Genomic DNA, 18,837 nt, shown 5'->3' with positions numbered 1-18,837 from the left:
TCCAACTCCGGGAGATCTGAAACCCTCCTCTAACTTCCAGGGGTGTTGGGTATGTTCATGTAGGCAAAACACTCAAACACATAAAATAAATGAATAAAATATTTAAGGCTACAGCCATAAACAACAGCCACAAAGAAGCTGTTCTTGATCAAGTTCGGAAACATGCAGGGTCAAAGCGCCCTGCCTAAGAATGTGCTTCCAACAGAAATGTTCCCAGGATGTGGGAACGTGATTTTCTTCCTTCCTTCTGATTCTTCCCTGTGTCCCCTTTCATCGTGGACACGAGCACTGTGACTCTATGTCCAAAAGGTTTTCAACTTTCTAATCCAGTCGCTCTTCCATGATCATATCTCTAAAAGTCTTTTTTTACTTTATCCTTAATCCCAGCACTCGGGGGGCAGAGGCAGGCAGATTGCTGTGAGTTCGAGGCCAGCCAAAGCTAACACAGAGAGACCCTGTCTCGAAAAACCAAAAAAATAAAAATAAAATAAAATAGTAAAATATATAGAAAATGCCATCCAGCCATAACCTAATATACAGAGAGATTTTCTTTGAAAACATAAATTAGTCAACAATTATGAAAAAAAACCTTACAGAGAATTATTTTCTCCTTTATGCCCACAGTTTCATACTGAAAATAAACTGAGGTACTAAGTTATTTGTGTGCATTTTGCCTTTTAAATCAAACTACGATCCACGCCAGTTATGAGGATACATTCGTTCTATAACCCTTTCCATTCTAAGAACCCACATGGTGGCATTTATACCTAACTCAACATGGCCTCCTTCCCTTTCTGCAGGTCAAAGTGCACCCCAAAGTGACGCTGGGGGACGCGTGGAGCCCACAGCTGTGGAAGGAGTACACTGGCAAACAAGTGAGAGACAGAAAAGGTGCCTTCTAACGCCACAACCACCCCTCTTTACAGAGGAGAGACGAGCAACACACAGCACTGGGCCCCTATTCCCACGACAGCCAGACCAACCCCCCTAGGGTCTTTGTGATGTCACCTTGGGCTGACCTGTTGCCTTGGCCTTAGTAGGTCGGCTAGCTGCTGTATTTAGAACATGGCTTTGTCAGGAGTCAGCACTGGTAAGAAACAAGGAATTCCTCCTGGATGGTCCTGATGCTGAGAAGAGTAAAGGCCACAGAGATGCCTGGACCGCCTCAGCCTGCTGATTAATGCCCCTACCCTGACGCTAATTACAACGGGGGCATCCCAAGACTACAGGCAGCAGCCTTAGGCAAATAGCCCAGAGAAAAGCTATTCATCCCTCAGCGCTTCCTGAGAGAGTGCCAAGACAGGACAGAAACCAGGAGCGGTTCCCAGCCAGTGGTTTCATTGGGAATAAAACCAAATAAAGCCTGGAGTGGAGGGAGGGCTCCATCAAGAATTCTCCAGATCGGGTAAGACTGGTAGTTTAACAATACATAAGCTAATATGATTTAATTGAGACTAACAGACAGATGGAGGCCTGTCCACGAATCTGATTCTGACAGAAAAGCGAGTGAGCGGAAGAGAGGGAGAGAGAACAGGAAAGTGAGCCTGAGTACCCACAGGCGGCCATGCTTATTGCCTCGGCTGATGCATTTTTCTGCCCAGACTTTCTGCAGACACATCTGGCCACCTGTCATCCTTAAACCACAAATGATGAGGTGTTCCTGCAAACAGTTACCTGTGTGCACAGTTACTAGTTGAGCAACCAATTTTCTGCAGGTGTAAAAATTACATTTCTCAAAAGGAAAATTCAAGAACAGCCAGTTTACTCATTAAGCCTTTAGAAATCAGCCTTGGCTTGCTTTCTCTGAAAATGATTCCTTCATTTCGGGGTCACAAAAGTTTAACTGTAAAGCAAGTGGATCCTGGGTGCTGTGGTTCCAGGCCCTCTGTTCTCTTAGGAAACAAGAAAGCAGGGCACAGTGGTGCACGCCTGTAATCCCAGCACTCTGGGAAGCAGAGGCAGAGGCAGGCGGATCTTTCTGAGTTCGAGGCCAGCCTAGTCTACACAGTGAGTCCAGAACAGCCAAGGCCACACAGAGAAACCCTGTCTCAAAAACAAACAAAACAAAACAAAAAAACAAGCAAACAAACAAAACAAACAAACAAACAAAAAAAACAGCTGGGTGTGGTAGCGCATGCCTTTAATCCCAGCCCTTGGGAGGCAGAGGCAGGCAGATCACTGTGAGTTCAAGGCCAGCCTGGTCTACAAATCGAGTCCAGGACAGCCAAGGCTACACAGAGAAACCCTGTCTCGTAAAACAAAACAACAACAACCCAAAACAAACAAACAAACAAACAAACAAAAATCAAGGAATCCCAGGAGCCCTCGTTCACATGGGTTCCCCTGCCTAACCTTTGCTATTAATGTTAGAAATTTAAACCGAGGAAAATTAAAATTGTATAAATCCATTTGAATCCACAATGATAACAAACCATTACATTAAACTCGTAACATTTAAAAACTAGTTATATTTTCCCAAATAAAAGTAATTTCATGATAAAGGTGACATTGTTTCATATTTGAAAAAAAAAATCTCTTTAGTGTTTGGCTTAATAGAAAATGGCTGGGTTCTCATTTGTCCCTTCATTCGACCCATTGCAAGTGAGTCATTCTGGCTGAAGGATTTAGGGAAAGTTGGTTGTATGGGTCAGTGGTTGGATGGCATTTTTAATAGCCTTTCCAGATAATTATAAGATTATCCTTTGATGCTGTAAATGCAACAAGGACTTCCTACCGAAGAGGGACCACTAAGGAATGGGGAAAGGATAACCGTCGTGTGGAAAATCCGAGCAGCACCATGCAGGAGACTTGACGAGCCGTGGTGACAGTACAGACCCTTGGTGTGATGAGATGGGAGCACCACTTAGCCCATCAGTCTCGTGTAATCATGAGAAAAATAGCATTGTCTATCAAATGCCCGCCCAGGACTCCTCAAAACTGTCAAGAGCATCAAAAATGAGGAAAGTCTCAGAAAGTGTGACATTGAGAACTAGGACGACGATAGCCTCATGTCAGTGGCATCCTAGAACAGGAAAGGACATTAGGCCACATAAGGAGGTGTGCGTGGAGTAGAAACGGAACACTGTATCACAGCTCAGGGGTTCAATGCAAGCTATTGGCAAAATGATAATAAAATAAAACAATGTATCCAAGATTTCTTGATTAAATGTAGCAAACATATTAATAGAAGAGCTAATAATAAAAGAAACTGGATTTGGGAGCGGATGTAAACACTCTATATTCTGTTCTGTTTTCCTTTTTCTATCTTCCTCCTCTTTCTTTCTTTTCCTTTTTCAGCTTTCTGTGACAATAGCTCACTGCAGCCCGGGCTGACCTAGAACTGACTGAGTAGTCTAAACTGACCTCAAACTCACAAAGATCCTCCCACCGCAGCCTCCTCAGCATGAGATTACAGGTGTGGGCTTCCTCTCATTTTTTTTTTCTAGAAACCTAAACTGATCTAAAAATTATGTCTATTTAAACTGTTTACAGAAGTTGACAAGAGGTAGTCTTTAAAATATTAGCTGCACAGCAGAATCCGAAACATTTCTGGTGTGTGCATGCATGTGCATATGTGTGTTTGCATGTATGTGTTTTTATTTTTATTTTTTATTTTTTTGGTGTTTTGAGACAGGGTTTCTCTGTGTAGCCCTGGACTCACTTTGTAGACCAGGCTGGCCTCAAACTCACAGCGATCCGCCTGCCTCTGCCTCCCAAGTGCTAGGATTAAAGGCGTGCGCCACCATGCCTGGCTATGTGTGTGTGTTTTAAAGTTACATTTATTTTATATGTGTCACACCTATGTGTGGAGGTCAGAGGACAGCTTGCTGGGGTTGGTTCTCTCTTCCCACTATGACATGAAATCAGGCCACAAGGCTGGTGGCCACCTGTTGAGCCATCATGGGCACCCCTGTCCCCAGCTTTCTGAGGAAGAGTCCACTATGTAGCCCAGGCTAGCCCCAGACTCCCAGTTCTCTTGATCCAGCCTTCCAAATGCACTGCAGGCACATGCTACCATACCAACTTATACTTTTTCAATCACTCTTTTCTGTTAATCTTTCTGCATTTTCCTTCTGCCATGTGTAATTTTACAGCACTATGCACTGGTTATTGGGAAATGTTGTTTCAATAAACTAGACCATCCAAATGTTGAAATGTTTAATTACACAGTTACTAAAACATTTTGCCAGACGTGGTGGCTAACGCCTGTGATCCCAGACGGCAGAAGGCTGAACAGGAGGACAAGGAGTTCAAGGCCAGCCAAGTCACAGAGAGATGCTGTTTGAGTCCCACCTCCCCTCCCCAGAATCCTGAAATTCTGTTTTTGTTGATATCACTATCAATCTCACCAGAAAAAAAAAATGTTAAAAAACTGGTGAGCTGGTGAATCGTGATGACAGAGACACGCGCCAAAATTTTAACTTTTACTCATTTGCTCAAATTGTCTCACTGGTAACAAATATTGTTCATTGTTTTACTTGAAATGACAGCCTCCACTCCTTTCCAAGAAATGTCTGTCAAACACTGTGAGAAAATGTCTGCCAAGTTGAATAACCACATTCTGTCAGTCAGTCTTCTATGCAAGAACTGGTAATCCTTGAGGGGGAAAAAAAACTCAGGAGGTTTTCCTCAAGGCAGCCATGATATTTGGTGTCAGGAGAGTCTCATAAGGTCTACCTGTCATTTCCTCACACACCAAAAAAAATTTTAACAGTACATGTTCTCAAAGTTGAAAGTTAACAAAATCAATCATTTTTCCTGCCCTGTGGAGACTCAGCTTACATGGAGCGCACTCTGCTTGGTTTTTACTGCTGTTCCCCCTCGGCCAGCGCCCAGCCATGGAGGACACAGCCTGGCCTCGGGCCACTGTCTTCTGTCTTCAGCAGGTCTTACCTGTCACTTCTATAGCACCATTACTGGAAATCTCACCCCAGTGAGAAGAGCAGAGTGTCCTAGTGTTTACACAGATGAAGAATGGGGTGCTCAGGACTGCTGGGGACTCACGGGGACCCTGCACAAATCACTGTGCTAAGTCACCTGTGTCCAGGAAGCACAGAACATCTCTGGCTTCCCTTTTCTCCGGGGCAGCTCATAGGAAGGGAACGGCAGCAACAAGTCCACCAGACACACCCTGCCCTGCCCTCCACAGGCCCCTAAGAGGGCATTTCCTATCACCTTTCATATTATAGCAGGGACCGAAGGCAGCAATATTTGTACAAAGGGCCTCTCATGACTGAAGCCGTCTGCTTCCCCAGCTAGCTTCATGCTCTCTCAACATCTCAAAGCTCACCTCAGACGTGGAGATGTGCAAAGAATCTGAGTGGACTTTGTGGCTGATTTTGAATTCTATTAATGGACTGAGGCAGAATCTGCCCAGACACTCCCAGGCAGAACATCGAGGCAAAGGACTCAGCGTGAGTGAGGAGTTCAAGTCCCCCTTTGACAGTCACTAGCTGTGTGACCTGAGGGAAGTTACTTAACTTCTACATGCCTTCACGTCTCCATCTCTAAAATGGGACAATAAAAACGCCTACCTATCACCTTCTAATGCTGATAGACGAATCACTACCCACCTAAAAGTCTACAAAAATATTACTCTTGCCCACGGCTCAACATTCATTGTTACAGAGTGTCAATGGTTTGCTCCTTGCAGGATGGTTTTCTTGTGATGATGCCAGTAGAGGCAGCTGAGTGGGTCTCGGGCCTTCCAGAAACTGGGTTATATAACCCAAAGCTGGAACCCAACCCCCAGATGTTTACTCCAATACCTGGGGTGGGTGCACTGTTTTTCTCTTTATTGAGTATCATTTGGCAGCTATGTAGTCTGGCTCATAAGATCATCAGAACTAATTAAGAGTTTTAGACTAAATCTGAAGTTGAATGATTTCAAGGAGCCTCTTCATGCGACTATTCAGGCTCTGAATTGCCACAATTATAAGGCTGCAAAGAAATGCAAAATCACCATCATAAGAAAATAGTAGCGAGGAACTGGCCACTTGAAAATGTAGCCCTTCCTCAGACATCCTCCGCCGAGAGCTCGGCACTGGGGAACTAACCACTACCCTCAGCCACCGTCTTGTCTGTCGTTCAGGGTTTGTCCGATGCAGAAAATATCTCAGTTACCATGGCATAAGTGGCAAACCTACCCAGGCATAGCAACTGGCGAACGAAGGGGCTAGTGACTAGAGGAAGGGAAACCGAGATAGGGGTGATGACGTCACAGGAACTTCGAACAAAAAACAACCGTAACGCTCATGCATTAGAAAGATACCAAGAACTACATGAAATCCTGGAATGCTCTATAGAAAGCAATCCCGTGCAACTGAACGACCAAGTCATAGGTGAAGGACGGACACGGTCATTGCTCTACAACTATGCAAAGACAGTTATGCATAAAATAAATGGAAACATAGAGTCTGTTTTTAGCAAAGACAGTAGAACTTAGTGCAAGGCTGAGTAGATTTTTCTCCCTGCAAATACAGGGGGGAATCAGGGCCTTAAGACGGATGCGCTGGCAGAAGCAGGAGGAATCATATCGGCCACAGAAGCGTTTAATTAATCCTAACCGTATCCCTTCTAAAGTGCTAAGCAACTGCAGGTTGGACACATCTCTGGTTCAAAGGTGACGAACTCTTGCCTGGAGTAAGTCAATGGCTTTTAAGACACATGCTCATATAAATGAAAATGTTCTTCCCTTTGCCTCAAAGCAGCTCTTCCTTAGTTAGCTGAAGGTGAGGAAGCAGAGACCAAGGATAATGCTCGTCTGAGGAACTCTCTGTAAAGTTACTCGACTTTCTCAAGACTTACACTGGATAAACGACACTAAATATTCCACTGAGCACCGAGAAGCCCGGAACTTTGAAAAGACAGAGTCATATGTATAGTGAGTGGATCTGCAGTCAAAGACGTTCTAAAATACGGGAGAGGGATGCCCACATTTCACCTGGGAGATATATTATCTAAAGTATAATACGAATGTCATGGTTTAGAAATTGAAGTTCTTTCACCAGGCCCAAACAGCTCAGGCGCCACAGCAGCGAACAGTGACTGTGAAGGATGGTGGTTCTGTATGCAGCGTCTCCTCAGATGCTCCTAAGCCCGCTTCTCTTCCTTTCTCCGCACACTAATCTCACCTCATTTATTTCCTCCTTGTAAAAGTATTTTATTCCACTTATCCATTTATCCCACGCATACATGCACTTTTCTTTTCTTCCACCATAAGGGACTGGGGAATCGAACTCAGGTGGTCAGGCTTGGCTGCAAGTGTCCTTACCCTCTGCGCCTTCCTGCCAGTCCTACCTCAATTTTTCTTACTTCCCTCGCATACGGCTTTTACAAAAGAGCCATGACACTGATTTTGCTTCTGCTTCCAGCAACAGTTGACAGTTGCCTCTGCATTTTTAATTTCTCTTGAAAGCCCTTCAAAGAGCAGATTTTTTTTTTGTGCCAGCACCTCGAAAAATTGCTTGGCAAATCGATGAAAATTTCCCTTTTTGAGACTTTCACCTCGGTTCTGACTCTGTGAATAGCATTTTAGAATCTGAAACTGGCTGAGGGGAAAACATGAAGTATTTTACCATGTGAAAAGGCCAATGAGTCTGGCCAGGCCTGGATACTTACTCTCTCACACAGCTCTTCAAATGTGCAGTCGGCAACGGTTCCACAGGCTTTATTCAGCCGCAGCTCTCTGCCTTGCACTTTTAGAATCCTTGGTCTAGTTACTATGGGAACATGAACAAAGACTCAATCTTGTCTGGATAATTACTATAAAATTCATCTCTTACAGATAGGAAATGCATAGCTTGATGAATAATAGCACATGATTCAACACATAAATTAGACAAAATGCTGATACAATGACTGCCACTTGAACGTGGCATCAACCCATATACAGCAATGGAACTTATTAATTGGTCAGTGGAGATTGGGCATTGTGTTCTAAATGTATTCTCTTTCAAGAGAAATTAACTTACGTACAATCATTTTGTTTCTGAGCCAGCTCATCAAACAACTTATCCATGACAGCCTCCACATCAGCCTCACTTGTGCTACAGTGAAAAGAATAATAGAATATGAAATTAATAACACTTGAAGCCAACATCAAACAGCTGCCTGAGCCTGCTTAGCTTTTTGCCCATGAAGAGGGAGAACAGGCTGTTGTGGTCTAAATACAAACATTAGATTTAGAATACACTTAAAAGCAGAGAATATTAACTCTCAGGTAGACGACCCTGCCTTATTTGCATACATTGAAAGACTTCTGAGCTTCTAGATGTTTCCAGTAATGAGACGATCCAGGCAGAGTAAATCCATTAATACTATGTGTACACAATGAGAAGAAAGCTTCTGGCTCTCTCTTGCATGCAAAACAAGAGCAAATAGGCAAGGCAGTCAAGCATCCAGCAAGCATCCTTTGAAATCCCCACTGAGAGGGTACACGTGAAATTAAATATTGAGGGTGTTTTTAGGGCAGGAAAAACCGAGTCAAAGCCACTGACTGAGAGGACCGAGCACTCAGAATTAAATTACTGGCTTCGACGACTACCAACTTGATCTGCACATCGGAAATGTTGTCACACTCCCATACATCTGAAGACGTACAGACAACCCCAGTTTCTCTCAAAAGTGTCCTTGTTGGAAATCCCCACCCCCTAGCCCCGTCCTTCTGTGATGCTGTCAACCGCAGCAGCTATGGAGTGAGCTCTAGCGCACAATCTTTTGTATTCTAATTAGACATCACCATATGGTTTAAGGAGCTCACATATAGAAATGTGATAGTGCTGTGGCCTCTTTTCTTCTCACTTTTTTTTTTAAAGAAGGGTTGATAAATTAACAGTCAATAGAAGAAGATAACTAGTAGAAGAAAGGCCTTAGGAAAAAAAAACCTCTGAGTGAAAATCAAAGTTCCTCCAGTCCTTCATACAAACTTACACGAGGTGACCTGCCAATATGGTTGATTTTGACACAAAGCAATCTTGACTAATTGTGGAAGTAGCTGACGCCTGCTTGAATACTGTATTATTGACAATTAGTCATTAAGTTTAAACTAAACAAAATCCTTCTTAGCAGGTTGCTGGCATTTAGCATAACTGCAGAGTTCCCCACCTGTAGCAAATGCAACAACATAAAATGCAGCAGCATAGTCACCTGAGGGGGCCCCACCTGTGTGTGGGTCTCAAAACTATCATTGGCCATGGTTGACTCCACAGAGAATGCTATTTGACTTTCACGAAGCCCACTAAGACCTTTAAATAAGCCACATTAATATAACTAAATGACAGTACAGAAAGAATGATTTAAAGAGATAATCACCCAAACTTTTTTTAAAAAATTATCATACTTGCATTGTATGTGGAGGCCACAGAAAAACTTGTGGGAGCTGGTTTTCTCCTACTGTGTGGGTTCTGTGGTTCAACTCAGGTGATCAGACTTAGCAGTGCTTTTGCCAGCCCCGCAAAGCAAATTTAAATGCATCAACAAACTACAAAGTCAATGTAAATGTCAAAAGTCACATCAACTGCATCGATGTCATTCATTTAGAAAAATTTCTACCACACAGTGGAAGTATACACCCACACCAATCTTTTTAAGAACTGGATGCGTGCATGTGTGTGTGTGTGTGTGTGTGTGTGTGTGTGTGTGTGTGTATGTGTGTGTGCATGCGCGCACAGGCATGCAGTGCATGGAAGCCAGTTTGACATCAGGTGTCTTCCGCAGGTGTCCCCAGTTGGCTATGAACCCCAGGGCTGCCTGTCTCTGAGCTTACCCCCTTGCCTCCCAGCCCAGCCCCAGCCCAGCCTCCAGCATTGGCACTGGGTGAGTGTGACTCCGCACCTGGCTTTCATGTGGGTGCTGGGAATCCAACCTCAGGCCTCCTTCCTTATGGCAAACAGTCTACCAGCTGAGCCATCTCCCCATCCCTGACTTAAAAAAAAAAATCACAGTACATAACCCAGGCTGACCTTGAATTTGTATTCCTCCTGCTTCTGCTTCCACAGTGCCTGGTTAATGATCCATGTAAAACTTATTTTATTTTACGTATTATTACCAGTGTATATTGGGGGGGCATGATATGCCACAGTGTGTTTGTGGACAGCCCCGGGGAGTCAGGGGCTAGGAATTGAACTCAGGACACCAGGCTTTTGTAGTGAATACTTTTACCCACTTTTATCCATCTTGCTGGTCCTAATAGTATACTTGCAAAGGCATACAGAGTGGAGCAAGCAGAATTAGGGTAGTACCTGCCCAGCAGAGCAAGACCCTGGGTTCAATTGCCCCCCCTTTCTCTCTCACACCCCCCCACACACACATACACACACACACAGAGCCAACTTCTCCTTCATAACAAGATTAGCATTTCATGTTGCATTTTATTTGGGTTTTAAAGGGTTCTGCCATGTAGCCTAGGCTGGCCTATAACTTGTAATCCTCCTGCCTCCATCTCCTGAGTGCTAAATTATAGACCTGTGCCACCACACCCACCGCAAAATTATTTTTACTTTAACACTGTCTAATAAGAATTTTATCACCCTCCCATAAACAAATACTTGTAAGTTCCAAAATAGGAAAAGGTATTAGTGTTCAGGGCTCTCAAAGCAAAAGCGTTTTCTAAAAAAGCAGTCTGCGTGGCACGTGACTGTTGCCCATCTGCGCTAACATGCACTTGGCCATAGGAGTACGTTGCACTGCTGTAGAGCACGGGGCCCTCATCTCTATAGTGACTTAAAGGCATGTGGAGTGGGTGGCTATGCCATGGGTTGATGTTTTTAGACTTAACTAGATTGACATAAAACCAAGAAAGAACAATTCTCAAATTCCTTAACAAATGATGGTCAGAAAACCTTTATCTTCCCACAATCTATGCAGACCCCAGTTATTTTTATGTACATTATCATGTGTGTCTGTAGGATGTGTATGTGCAGGCACATGTGGGCGTGGAGCACACGTGGAGGCCAGGGACAACGCTGTAGGTCTGCTCTTTCCTTCCACCTTTACATGGAATTGGGGGATCAAAGCTAGGCACAGCAAGCGCTTTAGCCACTGAGCCACCTTGCCAGTCTGCATTAACTTTTAAAAAGATGAGCACTAGAAAAATAAAGAGAAAAAAAAATAATTAACCATTATATTAGTCTAAAAGGCTCAGTTACCTATGGTATGTTTCCAAATCAAATTTAAACCGCTTTGAGTATGTCTTGCGCTTGCCACAAAAGCCTTAAGCGATGCTAAACTTTGCGGTGTGTTGACAGTGGGACAGAGAAAGCTGCCCTTCGCTGGGCCACTCTGCAGCAGTGAGTTCCCTGGCACCACTCTTGCCTCTTGGTGGAGGTCCTATCAGAGACTCAAAACTACGTCACTTATCTAAACTGGATATGCAAGGACATAAACTTCCTGTATGACGGAAAATATAAATGGCAAGGCCAAAGTCAGACTACCGTGGCAGTATTTATGTCATACCATATAAAAATTTATCAACCATATAAAAAAATCCCACAGAACAACTGCCAGAGGACTTTTAAGAAGCTCCATAAAAAGACAGCTTGGTCGGTAAGGAGCTCATTGTCCAATCATGCCAAGTGTGGTGGCGCATGCCTATAATCCCAGCCCCCGGAAGCTGAGGCAAGAAGATGACACTAGGGTTGCAACAGGAAATGGCCCTCCAGGGCTCACTACTGGGGTATGCTGGGCATTTGAGGAGCGCATGGGCTTCATGGGTGCACTAAGGCATTAGTGAATTCAAACTATGACAGGGAGTAAGAGACGTGTTAGGATGTGGGTTTGGTGGGAGAAAGTGCATCAGGAGGTAAGGCTCCCATCCAGGTTCCCAGCACCTCGGTGTTCTGCCTAGAAACAACAGACTCAAGAACCGTGGACAGACCAAACCCACAGGACAAAATAGGTCATTTCCCCTTTCAATCGTTTCAGGACAAAATAGGTCATTTCCCCTTTCAATCGTTTCTCTTGGGGTATTTGGTCACAGCAATGTGGTGACGATGTCCAAGTAGCTCAGTGACTGGGCTGACAGCAATGTTGAGGGGTGGCCTGGACGATGGATCTGTTCCTGATGTCAGCGCTGTCGGGACAGGATCCCTCTCTGAGGTGTTAGGAGCCTAGCGCTAGCTTGCTATGGTCTCTATGACCACGCAACAGAGAGAGTGCTGGAGGTTGAACTTGGTTAGTCTATGCCCCATCCCCCCGCCCACAGTGACCCACTTTTCTAATAACTTACATTATAAATTACTTCAGTGTAAGTTGCTTCGAATTATTTTTAGGTATGAATAGAACATAAGGTAATATGTAATTAAATTAGTGAAATAGTTAAGCCAGAAATATTTTCTTTTTTCAGAAATATTTTCTTTTTTTAAATATTTATTTATTATTTATACATATTCTGCTCATATGTACGCCTGCCTGCCAGAAGAGGGCACCAGATCTGATTGTAGATGGCTGTGAGCCACCATGTGCCTGCTGGGAATTGAACTCAGGACCTTCGGAAGAACAGACAGTGCTCTTAACCTCTGAGCCATCTCTCCAGCCCCAGGAATATTTTCTTAATAAAATATCATGGTTATTTATGTAAATAATATGTTAATTTGCATATTTCAAAACTCTAAGATTTCCCCTACTGTTTTTTAGTTTTTAAGATTTATTTTTACTTTATGTATATGGACGTTTTGCCTGTATGTATGCCTGTGCACCACGTGTGTATAGTGCCTGCAAAGGCCAGAAGACGGTGACAGGTCCCCTGGAAGTAGAGTCACAGATGGTTGTGAGCTGCCGTGTGGGTGCTGGGAATTGAACTCAGGTCCTTTGGAAGGGCAGCCAATATAGTGAACCACCGAGTCATCTCTCTAGCCCTCACCCTGGGTTGCTTTTAAGCAGGAAATCTGAAGTGTACAGCATTATTATAAAAGCTTCAGCCAGAGAAAATGCATTCAAATTTTAAAAAAAGAAAAAGAAAATATATCATTTGCCATGGCAAGGAGCAGCAATGGCGTTGTCACAGCTCTCAAGTGAAACCATTTAAGGGATAATGTCACCTTTCACTAAAACTCCTTATTCAGAAATATAACCACACCCATGCGGCCCTAATGAAAGACCAGGATTTGCTGTGGTTTTGATTAGCTACTTTGGGGTTTGGTAAGATTTGTTTTGGCCAGAGTCAGAATTCTGCCTAAAGATGGACAAGCTTGGATGCAGGTGGAGTCGATGGCGAACTCTGCTAAGACAGGGCAAGCAAGTCCTTGATAGTTCCTATCTCACAAATATATCTATCAGATATTTGGGGCCAGAAGGCTGAAGATGATGCTCCAACGTTATTGAGAATTTTGGGTGACTGTTCAGGCAGCAAACTGTATCCGTCATTTTTTCCCTTTGGAAGCTGCTACCCTACACTTCTGCTACACTCACATAATTAATTTTTATTCCTTCTCAAGTCTCTGATGAAGCTTAAGACCGGATAACTCAGTTTTACAGTTAAGCTTAGTTATTTAGGGGTTAAGATGTTTCTAGGTCTAAGGTGTTTTAGATTGATAGAGATGAGATATGATAGATATTGATTTACATTTAGACGTACCAAGATAGGAAAGATGTTTTCTTCAAGGTTGCCAAATTCAGCTAGCCAAAATATTATAAATGTAACATTTTTATAATTCCTTATTGTTTCCTGGCTCTTCTTGCTGTATGTACTTTATTGTATTTATGTGTAATAAGATAAATGTATACGTAAAAAAGAAAAATAAAAAAATTTTTTAAAAGATTTGTTATTATTATTTTTATTGGTATGTGTGTGTGTGTGTGTGTGTGTGTGTGTGTGTGTGTGTGTGTGTTGGGGACATAGAATGCTACATTTGTGAAAATGCTCACAAAGGCCAGAAGAGGGCGTCGAACCCTTTATAGGTGGAGCTATAGGCTGTTGTGTACCATCCAATATGGTGGCTGGGAGCCAAACTATGATTCTCTGGAAGAACAGCTAGTGTTCTTAAACCCTGGGACATTTTCCCAGGCCTTTATAAGTGCTTTAAATAAACTTTTACAAATATATGTTACACAGTGTCCTTTTCCTAAAGACCTAAAACAAAAGAATGGTTACGTTATGTAAAGTAGAAGATTGTGGTCAATCTCCACGACAGAGAGCTCAGCCTCTGAAAGCACTAATCAAGCGGTTTTGGGGGCTGGAGAGATGACTCAGCATCTATGCAAAAAACATGAGCAGGGTGGCACACATCTGTAACCCCAACACGGGGGAGGTGAAGACATAATGGTCACTGGGGCTTGCTAACCAGCCAGTCTAGCAGAACTGGTGAGCTCCATGCTCAGTAAGTGGCTTGTCTGAAAAAAGAGATAAGACAGAGAGAGGCCAAAGAAGACGTCTGACATAGACTTCTGGCCCTCATGTGTATGCACACATGTGCGCATGTCCACCTGTGCAAAAAAAAAAATATATATATATATATACACACACACACCTACACATGCCCAACCATACACCCCCAAAATGAGCTTAATTTGGAGTTTTCTCTTGGAGCCACAAAAATATATGTGCCACATGTCAATGACACAATTATCCCACTCGGTTTTATGTCATTGCATTTTCATCATAAAAAGTCATATCCTGAAGGCGAGGGAGTAGCATCAAAATGAGCTGAAGACAAGGGGATTGAATCCAGTGTTGTGAGCAGCGTCCCCTTCTCTCCTGAGGGAAACGGAAATGAGCGGGAAGGATGGGCGTGGCTTAGTGGTAGCGTGGCTGCCGGGTGCTCACAGGTCCCTAGTTCGAGCTCTAGCTCTGCAACAATTTAACAGACTTGCTTCAGTTCCCTGGAGACAGCTGGACTCTGGGTAATTGCTCATGGCACGACACTGCTACATACTAAGCCTTTGTGTAGCTAAGATTCAAGAAAAGAAAGTCCTTCCACAGCTAATCAAGAGTTGACACAGAAAGAGCGTTAGGGTCACTTCTGATTTGAGGCAAAGTCACTCTTTTCCAGAGCACAGCACAGCCTCCTTTTCATCTGCTCTGCAATGCCCTGAAAGCCGCCCATTTCGTTGCTCCTGTCACCTTTGTTCCTCTCAGGAACTGTACTCAGGGGGCACCGTTCTGTTTTCTGTTGCTCAGTACCACTGTGTCTTTAAGTCAGAAAAGCCCTGGAGTCAATCACTGTTCAGCGGCCAGGAAAGCTGGCACCCACTCCCACGGGAGCCCTGAGTGGAGCACCTGGATTAAAAGCCTGAGTGCTTTGAAAGCATGAGAATCTTGGTTTATCTTTTCCACGTCAAGTCAGTAAGAAAAGAAACTCGTCAGTCGTTCCAATTTTGAAAATAAAATTCACGGCTGAAATCAGGCATTCTCCATGAAACTTAGCCCCCAAAGACACAGAGCATGTTGAAAAAGAGCTTATTATGGCTGGATCATTTGAAATTCTCCACAAAAATTCCCAAACACTTGGAGGTTTCTGGAAGAGGGTCATGCATGAATTTAAATGGAAATTAATTTTTTTCAAGAACCTCCCACTTCATTAGGCCTGACTCAGGGCGACAGAATGCTAACCACACTTTGTTCCTTTGTCCCCTTTCAAAAATCAACAGCTTGTTAAGGTATCAACAAGTAGAGCAGGACTGGCTTTCCTCAGTCCCCCTCGCTCCGTGCTCTCTATGCCAGAGAGCCAAAGCTGATTTGACAGAGAAATTTCTCCTTCCTCTTGGGGTTCTTTGCCAAACTTTCCTGGCAGGGAGTCCTCGCCCTCTCCTAATTCCTTGTGCATTCATACTGTATGGCTCTTTGTCCTCACACCAAACATAATCTGGGACTGGAGGCAGGTCTAAAATTAAGTTGGTTTATACTTGCCTTAATAGAAAACAGACTTGGTTGCATTTCAAATCCTGTAAGGTGTGTTTTACATAACGGAATCGGTTGTTCAAATGGATTTTTATCCTACTATTTATCTTCTCAATCACGCAAAGGCTTAATTGACTGTTCAGAGATCCATTTCAGTCTCTATTTTCCCACCCTTCTCAATCACCTGGTGAATAATTTACCTGGTTCCATTAATCTTGACCTGTACATAATGCAGAAAGTGGGATCTCCTCTCAAATTGCAGAACTTCGCCCCTCTCGTCGCCCTATAAAATGCCGACTGACTTTCTGTGTTGTATTTCCCCTAAAAGAAGTCAGTAGCTTAACGTGCGGAACCACAGCTTGATACTTTTTTTTTAAGTTTCTTTTTGTATAATTTCAGAAAGGCAAGATGAACAAAAGGTTTTAAGATCAATGAAGATGAGGGAGAGGTTGAATAATGAGGCAAAGAGGCAGGGGAGTTTTAATAGCCTTAAAAAAAAAAGTCCATAGTAAGTAACTAAGGACCCAGGATTTCTGCCAGATCAGTGTTTCTTACACTGCAGACTGACTTTCAGTTCAAAGCATGATCTACTTGAAGATGAAATAACAAGCAGTTAAGAATGCTGAGAAACCAGAGCTGGTCGTGGTATCTCATGCCGAGGATCCTAAGATACAAGGGGCTGAAGCAGGAGGATTTCATAAGTTCAAAGGCAGCCTGGGCTGCAGAGTAAGCTCCTGGCTGAGGGACACCCTGTCTTAAAAGCAGGGCAGGGGAAGATAATGTTAAGAAAACTGAAAAATTGCACGAACATTATTTGCTCACCCATTGTACACCTACACATATGATCTGCAACTAGGTACTTCAGTCAGTGTGCTTAAGACGGGCCAGTTTTATTCTGTGACAGCAAGCCCAAGTGGCCTGTGGTGAGAGATGCCATTGTCACATGCAGTTTAAAGGAGAAAGAAAAGACTTGTGCTGAGCAGACGGATGTGGTTGCTCTGGGAAGTCTGTCCAAGGGACTGCTTTGCTGAGCAGTTTGTTAGCTGAAATCTCAACTAGTTCCACACACTTGCTATTAATTTCTCACTCAGTAGCCTTTGAGTTAATGTGTGATTAATTACTACTTAAGTGTATACCCAAAGTATGTCAAATAGAATACTTCTGTGGTCTTAACAGTTAAAAACTTGAAAACACTTTGTGTGATTATACCCTTCAGGATATAAACCAGGAAGCTGCTATTGGAACATACAACTATGTGTCTGTAACATGTGGCTATGCACCTGTAACATACAGTTATGCGCCTGTAACATACAGCTATGCGCCTGTAACATACGGCTATGCGCCTGTAACATACAGACAGCTATGTGCCTGTAACATACGGCTATGCGCCCATAACATACAGACAGCTATGTGCCTGTAACATACGGCTATGCGCCTGTAACATACAGACAGCTATGTGCCTGTAACATATGGCTATGTGCCTGTAACATACAGACAGCTATGCACCTGTAACATACAGCTATGCGTCTGTAACATACAGCTATGCGCCTGTAACATACAGCTATGCGCCTGTAACATACAGCTATGTGCCTGTAACATATGGCTATGCGCCTGTAACATACAGACAGCTATGTGCCTGTAACATATGGCTATGCGCCTGTAACATACAGACAGCTATGCGCCTGTAACATACAGCTATGCGTCTGTAACATACAGCTATGCGCCTGTAACATACAGCTATGCGTCTGTAACATACAGCTATGCGCCTGTAACATATGGCTATGCGCCTGTAACATACAGACGGCTATGTGCCTGTAACATATGGCTATGCGCCTGTAACATACAGACAGCTATGTGCCTGTAACATACGGCTATGGGCCTGTAACATACAGACAGCTATGTGCCTGTAACATATGGCTATGCGCCTGTTACATATGACTATGCATCAGTAACATACAGCTATGCGTCTGTAACATATGGCTATGTGCCTGTAACATACAACTATGCACCTGTAACATACGGCTATGAGCCAGTAACATAAGGTTACACGTCTGTAACATGAACTCGAACATTTACAAAGTATCAGCCAGAAACCAGGAGTGAGAGAAATGGCATCACTATCAAAGCGGATGGACTCTAAGATAATAAAGTAAGTAGTTCTAATCTATAAGTCTAGATTTCAGCTTGGGGGTGTTCAATCATAAACTTTACACAAACATTCCAAGAGCAAAACAAAACAACAACAACAACAACAAAAACAACTCCAAAATCTGCATCACATCTATGAAGTTTGGACGAGGGGCACTGAACCTGCCCTACAGCTGCAAATGGACAAATGAGCTACCCAGATGAAAAGCACAGATTCCTAGGAAGATACCAACCACTGACACTGGCCCAAAAAGTGGGGCTTTGGGAGAAAAGGAGGGTGCGGCGTTACCTGCCATCAAAACCAGACTAAAAGACGGATGACTAACCACGGATATCTCTTCTAACTAGAAACATAAGAGTCACCAATAAAGTATTGGCAAGCCTAACCCAGCAAAGCACAGAAAAGATGTACACTGTGCTCGCTACAAGTTTGGAGCTGAAGGGCCCGCCCTCCCCGCAAGCCCCAAACACCCCCTCTTTCTCTGCTGTTAAACTTAGGTTAAAGGTGTGGTTCCCATTTCGCAGCACTATTGGGAGGTGGGGGAACTTTAGGGGGTGGGACTAATTGGAAGCAGTTAGGTAAGAGGGGTGCCCTCGCCTGAGACTTCAGGACTCGGGTACCTTGTGTCCTCCTACTTGCGCTTTTCCGCTTTCTAGCTGCCTTTGCCCCAGCGCACTCCCAGCCAAAGCTGCCTTTGCCCCAGCGCACTCCCAGCCACGATGTCCAGCCTGGCTCAGCACAGGCCCTAAGGCAGTGGCGCCACCTGCACGGGGATGCAAATCTATGACACCAGGGGCTGAAGTAGGAAGCCCCTCCTGCTCCGGGGTTTTAACTCGGATGTTCTGCTCAGGGA

At 43.8% G+C, this 18,837-nt stretch overlaps 1 protein-coding gene across 3 annotated transcripts in view; it reads right to left on the bottom strand.

Moving 5' to 3' along the window:
• The window catches only part of AFG1L (AFG1 like ATPase), a 171,038-nt gene that overhangs the window by 26,050 nt on the left and 126,151 nt on the right, over window positions 1-18,837 (bottom strand). For all 3 annotated transcript variants that reach the window (XM_084774452.1, XM_084774451.1, XM_084774453.1), the window contains 2 exons: window positions 7,978-8,048; window positions 7,621-7,721 (listed from right to left, as the gene is read on the bottom strand). In XM_084774452.1, the coding sequence (XP_084630578.1) occupies window positions 7,621-7,721; window positions 7,978-8,048 (172 nt within the window). The remainder of the gene's footprint in view (window positions 1-7,620; window positions 7,722-7,977; window positions 8,049-18,837) is intronic.

This window comes from Acomys minous, assembly GCF_964271855.1.
Source record: "Acomys minous genome assembly, chromosome: 3".
Taxonomy (NCBI): Eukaryota; Metazoa; Chordata; class Mammalia; order Rodentia; family Muridae; genus Acomys; species Acomys minous.
This window is presented reverse-complemented; position numbering and strand designations above follow the sequence as displayed.